This window comes from Sinocyclocheilus anshuiensis, unplaced genomic scaffold (assembly GCF_001515605.1).
Source record: "Sinocyclocheilus anshuiensis isolate Anshui unplaced genomic scaffold, SAMN03320099.WGS_v1.1 scaffold403, whole genome shotgun sequence".
In the NCBI taxonomy this organism is placed as follows: Eukaryota; Metazoa; Chordata; class Actinopteri; order Cypriniformes; family Cyprinidae; genus Sinocyclocheilus; species Sinocyclocheilus anshuiensis.
In genome coordinates, this window is record NW_015552553.1 from 179,038 (window position 1) to 191,311 (window position 12,274).

Here is a 12,274-nt window from a genome sequence, read left to right on the forward strand (position 1 = left end):
TACATATACCATACTCACTCTGTCCGTCTTTGCTGCAGTATTATTTGATACCTGATGTTTGTGTTTGATGTTGTTAAGGTTACATCGTGTTATCTGTTCCCTGTGTTTTGGATTACCTTTTGCCACGTTTCTGTTCTGTTTATTTTATACTTCAATAAACTGCACTTGGATCTATCCTGTTTTCTCCTGGCATTCCGTGACATGTTCGTGTTTGTGCGTATATACAGTATTGGCTAGCGGCAGCAGCAGTTTTAACATTAAGTGACATGACATCTGGCACTCCTTGTGTGTGTGTATGTTCTTTATGGGGAAATGCTTATGCAATTTAGCTTATTGGGTTCACATTCTGATCGTGTCTGCTTGCTGGTATATAATGTGCATCATCAAATCTTTTATTTACAAACAAAACCGTGTAGTTTACAGCAGAAACGGCGACAAACGATCGTGACTCCTGGCAAGAACTCTGGCAGCTGATACATAAAAATGTATAATAAATAATAATGATAATAATACAATTGTGGGAACTTTGTATCATCATTTTAAAAACACCACCACCGCACGCCACTGAGAACAGTGTAGTTTTACAGAGCAAACAGCAGAAACGGCGAGAAAAACCGTGGCAGCTGCCACGAACTCTGGCACCTGCCTTTGACTGCTGGCAAGAACTCTGGCAACTGATACATAAAAATGTATAATAATAATAATAATAGTACAATTGTGGGAACTTTGCATCATCATTTTAAAAAACACCACCGCACGCCACTGAGAACAGTGTAGTTTTACCGAGCAAACAGCAGAAACGGCGAGAAAGACCGTGGCAGCTGCCACGAACTCTGGCAGCTGCCAGAAACGACTAGTGGCAGCCAGTGTTGCCAACTAATTTTCAGGGGAAGTTGCTAAAGGAAGGTTGATTTGTTGCTAAAAGTTGCTAAATGAAGTTGCGATGTCATTGCGCGGTGACGTCATTGCGTAATCACAATGCAAAATTGTCACTGCATCAAATCTCAGCAAAAAATAACATTTTTATATGTTAATTTAGATGTGTTTATAAAATAATATAAATGCATAATATAATATTAAAATATAAATAACTAATTTTAAATACAACATTGAATTATTGAACACTTTCACATTTCTGAATGATTATAATTTAAGTTTATTTTTATTAGCTAGTAAACTAGTAAAACTACTCATTCTGAACAATTATAGTTTCAAGCAGTGTATTAGTAGTTAGTATGCTACACTCTAAGAAAAGTCTGTAAAAATAGGGCAAAATCTACTAATATTATTATTCACAGGTTTTTTACCTACATTTTAAATTACGCATTGTATTTTGTGTTTTTCGAATTACAGGGTTACAATGGATAACGGATAATGTCCTGGAAAATTACTAGTAACTTTTTCATTTTTCTTACCGTGCACTAACTGATCAACAATCTCAAGTACAAGCTACTAACAAGGTGTATCATAAATGAACAATTATTCTGATTATTAAATTAAACAACTGCAAATAGCAGCTAACTTAATTCATGTGATGTGTGTACTGCTAGGCACCTTTGGTTTCCTCTTTTTGTGTAATTTAGATGGAAAATGTGTACCTTTTTTATCACTTATCAAAAGTTGCTAAATGTTGCCATATAAATTAAAAAAATAGCTAAATTTGTTGCTAGGTGCCTTTGGAAGTTGCTAGGGTAGTCTGAAAATTTGCTAAATTTAGCAACAAAATTGCTAAGTTGGCAACACTGGTGGCAGCTGCCACGCACGAACTCTGGCAGCTGCCAGTGGCAGCTGGGGATGCCACCGGAAGTGGCGCTGCGACCTGCCGCTGCCAGAGAGAGCGCCAGTCCCTGCTGTGAATTTGTCAACAATGTTGTTGTTCACTTAACAACATTCTGGAGTGCTTACATATAATCCCGCAGTCAAAGCCATACTGTTTGTTATAAATAAGTGTATGTGTTTAAGACATGCGCGAATCCTCCGCCCATAAAGTACCCCTGGAGCGCTCTCTCCTCTCGGCCTCACGGAGAGCAGCAGAGCGCGTGCGCACATCGGCGCACAATGTTGAGCAAAACGGACTAGAGCAGAAACGGAAAGACGCGCAAGCAAATAAACATATTTTTCCCTTAGCGAAGTGAACGACTGTCGACCTAGAATATAACTTATAAAAACATGACGGAGCCCCAGTCAGCACTGTTACTCAGGAGACAGCTAGCAGGTAATTTTTGAAAGGCTGTTGGCAAGACCAGGCTAACAAACCGGTGAACATTTAGCCTGCCAATGCAGTCAAGACGGAGGTGTTAGCCGTTAGCCGATAGTTTAGCTGCTAACGATCGCTGTATTTATCTTAACGCATTCGTTAGCGAGTTAGCAGCTAAAATGCCCGGCTAAAGGCTAACTCTGCCGTCTTTTGTTATTTTTAAATGCCTTTTTTGGTACGTCTAACGATTGAATATGAATCTGTGAACCATGAAGATACAATTAAAATAACAATACGCGTGCATTCTTTTGATTTCATTCAGTTTGATGTTGTAAATGTATAAAAGTCGGGCATTTTCGTCCGTATCACACCGGCGGCGCCGTTCGCAGGCGGCTAGCCAGTGTTTTGACATCTGTGTCCGGACGCAGTTTACACAGGCGCACCAGCAGTCGGTATATCGTCTCGTTAACGCAGAGAATCTCTGTCATTGGCCCCGTTTTCGTTCACCGTCTTATCATGGTCCGTCGAATCAAAATTGTTATCACAAGGCGCAAAGGTTTGATTTATAAGCCGTACATTGTGTGCCATTGCCCCGCAGCGGGGTGATCAAATTCCTTTGTTTTTCTAGGCTGGCTAACAGGCTAAGCTAACAAATTGATGGCTGCTGTTTGAACACCAGCTCACCGGTACAGCGAGAACTAGAGACCCCCAGTCCAACTGTACTGTCGTAATACATGTACATACGCGTATAACACCAACCTCATTCTTTGTTTATGGTGATATACTTAACATGCTGTTATTAGAGTCGTTGTTAGTTTGTTTCTCCCGTTCTTTGTCCAGTACACGCTGAGCAACATGATCCGTGAGTGTCAGCTTTACTCGGCTCAAGCCAGAGGATTTCTCCACTGGGCCCCATTTGCGCAGTGCAGCCAGTGAAGTGAATTAGTTGCAATGGGGTCAAACTAAGCAGATTACGTGAGTTTTCTTGGTTTAAACTTGATGTACATGTCAGACCATGTTTAAAAATGTTAGATCAGGTTCATGACAGCTGTCTCTTTGCGGCATGGACAGCTCAAGCGAGTCAACAGAGTGAGCTGCACCCCGGGCCTGTCATGACGTCTGGTTCTGTGGTGGCCTTGTGGCTGATTGACTGATTCAGGGGATCAGGGCTGTTTTGGTTGTCTCCTTTCAGCAGGACCAGCATGGTGAACTCATCGGCCTTGTTCTAAACTCAGCGAACCCTCTGAGGGAACAAACGCCTCACAACATCCATTTATGCTGGATTGTAAAGATACGGGCCAGAAAAATGTAGGCACAACTTGTGAGATCTTAACTTCGTAAGTCGAAAGTGAAGGCCTGTTCACACCAAGAACGATAACTATACAAGTGTCTGCAATAATGTTTTGTTAATTACAAGTGCACACTGCAGTTATGCCTTCTGCCACTTTAAATGCTCAAGCTCTTTAAATTGGGGTTGATTCTGATTGGTTGTCAATGTTTATATTATGCATCAGCTGGAATAATTGTTTTTTTCAGTGATATTGTTTCACTGTGTCATTGTGGTTGTGATGTGGATTTATTCTTCTAGAACTGCAACGTTTGCTAAAACTTTATAGTTATTGTCATTGGTGTGACGGGCTCTTTAGAGTAATTGTGCGGCTTTGCAATAAAAACATGAATCAGTGCTTTAGCATTGAGATTAGGTTTGTTGTAAATGTGGTTTAAATTGAGTTATTTATTAAGAGCCAAACAGCAGTAAAAGACTGTCTTGTCGTGTTGTGTTGCAGAGTAGAGGCGCTTAGTAAGAATACAAGACTGTCTTAATGATTCATGTGCTCATAAAAGTGACACATCTATATGACTGGATCACCCAGCTGTCAGCTTGTTTTTGTCAACAAGGTGGTCCAGTGATTTTGTTTTGCTCTCTCTTGTAGAACACAGAAGTTCAGACAGAGCGTCTGAGACTACAGGCACTGATAGGCCAATGTTCTTTGGCTTCAGGCTCAGATGATCTGATAACAAAAAGGCAAATTGGTTATTTCTTGTCTGAAATGCTGCACAGATGCAAAAACAGTTTTGATTTTGCAACCGTGGTTGTAGGGCGTACTGTCAACACCCATGTGAAACCAAAAATGCCCCTTTTGACCTGAAATGTCACATTTGTTTTTCCCTCTGTCATATAAAATGGCTAATCAGTATCTTCATGTCCTATTTTCCTGACAGAACTGAATAAAAATCCTGTGGAAGGTTTCTCAGCCGGTTTGATAGATGATAATGATCTCTACAGATGGGAAGTGCTAATAATCGGCCCTCCTGATACACTTTTGTAAGTGTTTTTGTTTTCTTATTAAATGCCATGCCACATAATTCCTTAATAAACATAAGTGTTATGAGCTATGAGTTAAAGGATGAGTGCAGTTATTCAGAATTAAATTTTTGTGTTACTTGGAAAAGTCATACAGGTTTGCAAAAACATGCAGTGAGTAAATAATGGCAGATTTTTAATTTCACTTCAATATTATATAATCACTTTCAATATTATGTTATATGCAAAACATTTTAATACATTGCATCCAATGATTGTACCACCACAATATTACTGCTGAATAACATGAAGCCTGCTATGTTTTTTTTCTGTTTATAGTGAGGGTGGTGTTTTTAAAGCCCATCTTACGTTTCCCAAAGACTATCCTCTCAGGCCTCCTAAAATGAAGTTCATAACAGAAATATGGCATCCAAATGGTAAGTATGGGTTCATCACACTTGGTCCTTTACATTTTTTTTTTTTTTCAGATCAGTATTCATTAACCATGTTTGTAAAAAAAAAAAAAAAAAAAGACTTTCAGCTGAAGCTGTTTTGTTTTGTTTGCAGATTTCCGCTGAATTTAAACATCCATTATTCTTTAAGCTGCACTCACTAATTTTTTTGCTAATTGATAATGCAGCTCGCCTGGACTTACTCCAACACCTAACATTGTGAATTCAGCCTCATAAAATTATGGCGGAAACCTTTAAAATTATGCACATTCCCGGCAACTTGTGTGTTATTGTTAGCCATTTATTGGTGGTAATTTAATGCTATCAGCCACCATATTTATGATTTTCAGTGGTCTATTAAATTAAATGCAACAGTAAAAGTGGTTAATTGTAAGGCTCTGTAATAACTGACATCAAATCTCATGTCTTCTCTCTGTATTGTTTGCAGTTGACAAAAATGGTGATGTTTGTATTTCGATATTGCACGAGCCGGGGGAGGATAAATACGGCTATGAAAAACCAGAAGAGCGCTGGCTCCCCATTCACACCGTAGAGACCATCATGATTAGCGTCATCTCAATGCTTGCTGACCCCAATGGAGATTCCCCTGCCAATGTTGATGCAGCAGTAAGTCTAATGCTAACTTGTTGAACCTACTGAACTTGACTGACTATAGATGTTTATCAGTAGATATTTAATAAATAATTTGCTTCATGTTCCATCGTGTGCACTTTAGCTGAATGTGATGCTGTACTTTTCACCATACCTTTCCTCATAAATGAGAAGTTACATTTCACCTTTATTTTTACATGTGTATTAATTAATTTTTGTATCTGTTTAATATTTCAGAAAGAGTGGAGGGAAGACAGACATGGTGAATTCAAAAGAAAAGTCGCCCGCTGTGTAAGACAGAGCCAAGAGACTGCCTTCGAGTGATATTCATCTAGCAGCTTGTAGCTTCACTATTTTCAGGGTAAGCAAGTGGACTTTTACCATTTCATTTTACTGCCAAAGTCTTGTGACCATTTTTTTTCTTCTTCCCCAACTTTACTGACTGACAGACAACTCCCAAACACAGAGCCAGAAAATGCAAAGAACCATTATTGCCGGCTTTAAAGCCACCCCTTAGCTGAATGGGGTTTTATCCTTGACGAATGGTGGCAGTTATCCACCTTCAGACTGGATGTGGTCACAGAGTAGATCTACAGGCTTTTTAATGTTGATTTGCATGATTTTACATGATTTTATTACCATGTTGATTTTTAAAGAAATTGTAAATGGTGCATTAAACTTTATCTGCATGTGAAAGTTATAGAAAATATTACTGACACTTGTACAGGATTAAAATAAGACAATTTTTAAATTGCTTCACCCTCAGAATAGAGCTTTTGTCAGTCTGAGTAGAGTTCTGCCATAGTAATCGTGCGAGCTAACCTGTTATAACAAGTTCCCAAAGCTTGTTCAAAATGGAGGTTCAGTGGTAAGATGTTAGGTAACATTAGTGTCTCTGTTGTCTGCTTAGACTGTCTTAGGTAAGCTATAGACCCTATAGACCTCTCAGGGCTTATGAAATGTTTGCACTGTTTGCCTCTTATTTACACAGTGGCAGTATCCTTTAAATTGGTATACATATAGTTTGGGGTTGGTAAGAAATGTTGTCTCTTTCTCACCAAGGCTGCATTTATTTAATTTAAAATACAGTAAAAACAATATTATTAAATTTTTTTACAAATTTGGTTTCATTATATTTTTTTATGTAATTTATGGCAAAGCAGAATTTTCATCAGCCATTATTCCAGTCTTCAGTGTCCTGTCTCCTTCAGAAATCATTCTAATATGCTGATCTGGTATTTACGAAGCATTTCTTATGAAAACATTTCTTACTTTTGAGCTATATAGGGTATCCTTGCTAAATAAGAACATTTATTTCTTTAAAAAAAAAAAAAAAAAAAATTGTGCCGGCCCCAAACACGGTAGTGTTAAAAAAAAAAAGAAAAAAAAGTATGTTTAAAATTGAAAAAATTAATAAATAAACTGCTGATCTGTATCACTTTTTTAGCCTTCAGGTTTTAAAGGCTTTACATATCTAAAGGTCTATAGTTAGTCTGGCATTTGGTTTATGTTCTGACATTTTGTTGAAATGTCTCTAATATCTCTGTGTCTTTCACAGGTCTCCAGTTGAGAAACAACATGGCACTTTCTTGCACTCTACCAACTGGTTTTCATTGAATGTTGGCAGTAACAGACTGGCATTAATAGGCTGCAATAGAACATAAGGCCAATGAACTGATACAACTTTTCAGGAAGAGATTGTAAAGATGTGTACATAGCACAGACATAAAAAACGGATAATATATAATAACTTGTAATAATCCATCCAGCAAGACTTGGTACCAAATAAAATAGCAGTTCTGTAGTAGAGTGTGACATCATGTAAAGTTCTTGAAGACTATAGTTCATCTCCCACCCTCCCCCTCTGGCTGCCGCACATCTAGTGTGCATCAGATCTGTTACAGGTGCAAGTGGCCTGCCCTGACGTACCCAATTGTCAGTTTGAACAAAAGTCTGCTTTGGCATTTCTCACTCAAACTCGATCCAGTTTTAGGGTGGGGAAGGCAGGGGTAAGCTATCGATAGGATTCAAAGCATGCTCGTCATGATGGAAGGGTTTCTCAATCGGGACACTTCAGGTAAAATAGCTGTAAAGCACGGTCATTTTCTTATTAATTAGGGGTCATGAAGGTACTTCTCTGATTTGGTTTTAAATGGGGTGGGCGGGGGGGCAGGGGAGTGCTCTTATCTCGGCTGAAAGGATAACTGCATTCTGAGCGTCAGGTTCTCATCTTTTCTCTTTTGTCGTCCATTTGAGGCAGGGAGGCAATGGCAAGGAAACCCATCAGATGTGATTTTTCTTTTTTCTGCATGTTTTAATTTCTCTTTTGTTTTCAAAAGTGCCTCCAGTTTAAACCACTTGGCTTGTTATGTGCCCTGCATCAAACAGGAGCTAAAGGGAGGAACATGTTTAAGAACTGCTCAACATGCTCTCAAGCTTGTGTGAATGTGAGGTTTTTTCATAACCCTTGTACCAGCATTCTGAATTATTTTGGTGTGGCAATAACTGCTTTGCCCACATTATGTGCGGACATCTTAAAATTGGATATTGGTATGCGATTTCTAGTAAAGATTCTCCCTTGTTTTTTTTGTGTGGGGGGGGGGCTTGACATCTCTTTTGTGTGGTTTCTTTGATAGGTTTCTTAGCCATGCTTTAAATGTAGATTTCTTGCAAACAGTTTCTGGGATTTCAGATGAGGTGTGTGAGTGCGTATGTTTAAGGGCGATTGAGCAGAGAGGTGTGTGTGTGTGTGTGTGTGCGCACCGTATCCCACTCTCTCTCTCCTCCCACAATCTTTAATTCTCTGGTTAATTTTATTCTGGCTCTGACAGACTACTGCAGTTCTTTTGCCTAATGTACAAAGATAAAAAACCAATGTATATTTTTCATGTTATGGAAATTGTCACCTCTAGTGAGTTCTTCTAAAATATAATTTTTTTCCAATACTTGTTTGAGTGTGCTGTCTGTGTTTAAAGTGTTGTCACAAACTTGAAAGTATTACGAAATTCATCCATTCATCAATACCAGCGTAACTACAAATGTATGTGCTTTTTATTAAGGTTATTCTTCTCAAAACATGACAATTTTACATAAACCATTGGCTGAAAAGTGTATCTACTGTTCTGTAGTTTTTACGACATTTTTGTTCTGTATAGCTTTATTTTTATTTATAGCAGTTTTAGTACTAGAAGTTATTTATGAGTTAGATGCCAAGGCAACATTTGTCATTTCTTGTAGGTAATTTATCTTGTTTATTATTTTTATTTCAATTAGTTTCAATTTCACAAAAAGGTTTTTAATAGTTTTAGAAAACAATAACAACATTGGCTAGGACAATATTGCTTGGCTGTCATAAAGTCAATTGAATTGAAGAAAATGTGCATTTGAATGTGCAACAGATGCCACCCTCGGTGGTGTAAGTGCCATGTAGTTGTACTGAGACTTTTATACAACCGATTAGGCTCTATTTGTAGAAAGGGTTTTGGAGATGTGAGCCAAAGAGGGCATTTATCTAAATATAATTCCTTATCCTTAATGTCTCTGGAACAATCATGAGGAACACGTTGGCTTTTGGTCAAAATAAAACAAATAAGAGTGCATATTAAAAGACCCCATGTACAGTTGGTTTATTTGGCACACAGACTTGCACATTATGTAAACTGTCATTGATAATACACTTTACAAACGTAATGTGTATCTTTGGCTCGGTGCTTCCACACACACACACTCACTCCTCCCAAATCAAAACCTTCCTCCCGCGGTCTCTCGCGGTATTAGGCGACCAGCCACGGATCCGACATGGCGGAAGGTATGAGAATGGTTTCTTTCTTGTTTTTCACGTCCTTTCTGTTTAACACATGCAGCGGCTGTACCTTTACACGATGGACAGACCTAACAATGCATGTAATTGATTTCACCACAGCCAGTTGGCAACAAATATTTCGTACCTCTGAAATGAGCCTCATTATTGCTTCGATTGTTTTTTCCAGCTAACGTTAGCTGGTTGCAAGTCAGGTGGTGGGCTGGGCGGTGGTAATAATAATTTGCCGGGTGATTTGAGCTCTCGTGTAAAGAAAGACATATAAGATAAATGCTTTTTCTAAAAGATGTCTAAAGTTGTTTTTGTCGCAGAACATCCAACGTTATGATTTTGAAATAGAAATAGTTGATTTTAGAAACATTGTCGTCATGTATTCTGATTTTGCGCTTGCCTTCCAAGTCATTTTTTTCATTAGAATTTGCCCTTTTTAGTCTTTTATCCTGTTCTTCGTCGTCTCAGATGAGAAATTCACCTGAATGTATAAGCTGGTTTTTAAATCTGACAATGTATAGCACTGTATATTTGATATATTTCAATATATAACATGACACTGATATATGATAACAGTAGAAAATAAAGTGAAGTGAAGTGAAGTGACATGTGGCCAAGTATGGTGACCCATACTCGGAATTAGTGCTCTGCATTTACCCATCCAAAGTGCACACACACAGCAGTGAACACACACAAACCATGAACACACACCCGGAGCAGTGGGCAGCCATTTATGCTGCGGCGCCCGGGGAGCAGTTGGGGGTTCGGTGCCTTGCTCAAGGGCACCTCAGTCGTGGTATTGAAGGTGAGAGAGAGCGCTGTACATTCACTCCCCCCACCTACAATCCCTGCCGGTATGAGACTCGAACCCACAACCTTTGGGTTATGAGTCCGACTCTAACCATTAGGCCACGACTTCCCCAGTAAATGTATAACTCTTCAATGTTGTTATGTACGGATAATTTGCACATATCTTGATTGCATATAAAGAAGTCGCAGCAGGCGGTTGCAACCGTTACTTTTATCAGCTCATATGTGACATCTCCCTTCTTTATCTTTCCACAACATGCTGTAAAATAATAACAAATTTAAATGCCGTCTTTTTCAAATAGCGTAAGAGCACTAACAATCTTTCCGTCATGTTGTTTGCTTCTTTTTAAAAGACGACGTGGCTAATAATAAGAGTCTAGTGCAGTTGTATTATAATAATGCAACCATGTAAGGTTAGGGACGAGCATATTGGTTGAAGCCATGTTTGGTACATTTTTATGGCTGTACCTCTTTCTGAATAAAGATTAATAGAGCAATTTAATGTATACTAATTACACTATTTCCAGATAATCGAGAATGATTTATCCTTCATCTGAATTCATTGTGTAAATTCATGAGGTGTAATTCATGTAGCCTTGTTGGTATTGCAAGCAGGTTATTGCTTCACAAGGTTTCTTGTCATCTGATTGGCTTTTAAATACTTTATGGGGCCTATTTGGATGGTTCTGAGTTGTTGATTGCTTAGGACACTGGATTCTTGAATCTAGGCTAAAGGCAAATGGCTCACATATTAAACTGCCCACTGCTCCGGGTGTGTGTTCACGGTGTGTGTGTGTTCACTGCTGTGTGTGTGCGCACTTTGGATGGGTTAAATGCAGAGCACTAATTCCAAGTATGGGTCACCATACTTGGCCACGTCACTTCACTTCACTTCACTTCACTTTAAACTGAGAACATGCCTTTGCTTACAAGCACACAGGTTTGATTGGCTGCAATGACTAGGGTAGACTTTTCGCAAAAATTACAGCTTTCATATAGGCCTAGTACATTTACACCAGGTGCTGCTTGCTGTTTTTAGCAACATTCAAAGATGTTCCTAAATGCCAAATGGTAACACATTATTAGACCGGCTTTCTCAGCACCTAAGCTTATGTAGTGCAATGGCAAAGTGTAACCTCAGCATTCTAGAGAGACACAGAAATAAATTCAAGGAGCGAGGAAGGAAGCGGCCCGTGTTGGAATGTAGGTTAAGCTGTGAAATCCTCTAGTTACAGATCCAAGGCAATTACCACACTGAGAATGGCGAGTTTAAAGTTGTTATTTTGTGGTTTGAGTGGAATGATATGGATCCTGAGGGTGTATATGAACGCTTGTGTTTGTTCTTCATGAATTAGACCATGTTGAAAGTGTTTTTACTTCTCAAAAAGCAGAAAGACAGTTTTCCTCACATAGCGTTGGTCCACTTCACCTCCCTTGAGCGTGCTTGGGAAGTCTGTCTGTGTCAGCAGTTTTCATATGAAATCTGTTTTGTCCCTCTCTTTCTCTTCTTCATGGCATTTCCACTTCCCTTTTTCATCACCCATCACATTTCTTTTCACTTTAACTGTTTATTATCCATTTACCCTAATTTTCTCCTTATACCCCATGTGCTTATTCACTGTGTTCCACTTCTTGTCATCTCTCCCCTTCTTGCCCCTTACCTCTCCATCATTTTCATTATACCTGCAGAGGAGGTGCAGAAATTGCAGAAGCACCTTGCTCTGCTGAGGCAGGAGTATGTGAAGATGCAGCAGAAGCTGGTGGAGACGGAGAGGCGGTGCTCCGTGTTGGCCGCTCAGGCCACTCTCCCCGGCTCCACCTCCCAGGCCAGTGACAACTTCATCAGCCGCCTGCTGGCCATCGTGGCTGACCTTTATCAGCAAGAGCGGTACAGGTGAGCACTGGATGTGAACTGTCACTTACTGTTAGATGAGGTCGTATTTACATTTACATTTAGTCATTTAGCAGACGCTTTTATCCAAAGCGACTTACAAATGAGGACAATTAAAGCAGTCAAAACTAACAAAAGAGCAATAATATATAAGTGCAAATGACAATGTATTTAACCTCAGAGGCGAAAAAAAAAA

The 12,274-nt window shown here is 39.1% G+C and overlaps 2 protein-coding genes across 3 annotated transcripts in view; both read left to right on the forward strand.

The window, feature by feature from the left end:
- The first annotated feature begins 1,985 nt into the window (after window positions 1–1,985).
- ube2g1a (ubiquitin-conjugating enzyme E2G 1a (UBC7 homolog, yeast)) lies at window positions 1,986–7,229 on the forward strand. 2 transcript variants are annotated; one of them, XM_016455107.1, is made up of 6 exons: window positions 1,986–2,215; window positions 4,421–4,523; window positions 4,842–4,939; window positions 5,403–5,581; window positions 5,804–5,927; window positions 7,125–7,229. In XM_016455107.1, the coding sequence occupies exons 1-5, from the start codon at window positions 2,170–2,172 to the stop codon at window positions 5,888–5,890; spliced, it is 513 nt and encodes a 170-aa protein (XP_016310593.1). In that variant the 5' UTR covers window positions 1,986–2,169; the 3' UTR covers window positions 5,891–5,927; window positions 7,125–7,229. The 2 variants fall into 2 exon arrangements, with proteins under 2 accessions (XP_016310593.1, XP_016310594.1); XM_016455108.1 differs by lacking the exon at window positions 1,986–2,215 and adding an exon at window positions 2,626–2,753.
- Window positions 7,230–9,282: 2,053 nt separating this feature from the next.
- ankfy1 (ankyrin repeat and FYVE domain containing 1) overlaps window positions 9,283–12,274 on the forward strand; it is a 22,648-nt gene continuing 19,656 nt past the window's right edge. Inside the window, exons 1-2 of the mRNA XM_016455103.1 lie at window positions 9,283–9,374; window positions 11,877–12,081. Of these exons, the coding sequence (XP_016310589.1) occupies window positions 9,365–9,374; window positions 11,877–12,081 (215 nt within the window). The 5' untranslated portion in view covers window positions 9,283–9,364. The remainder of the gene's footprint in view (window positions 9,375–11,876; window positions 12,082–12,274) is intronic.

Excerpts from the sequence above, each read along its gene's own strand:
- ube2g1a (XM_016455107.1), top strand. The coding sequence starts at position 2,170 with ATGACGGAGCCCCAGTCAGCACTGTTACTCAGGAGACAGCTAGCAG. Across the intron at positions 4,940-5,402 it reads AGAAATATGGCATCCAAATG|TTGACAAAAATGGTGATGTT; the intron begins GTAAGTATGGGT and ends TATTGTTTGCAG. Across the intron at positions 5,582-5,803 it reads CTGCCAATGTTGATGCAGCA|AAAGAGTGGAGGGAAGACAG; the intron begins GTAAGTCTAATG and ends TTAATATTTCAG.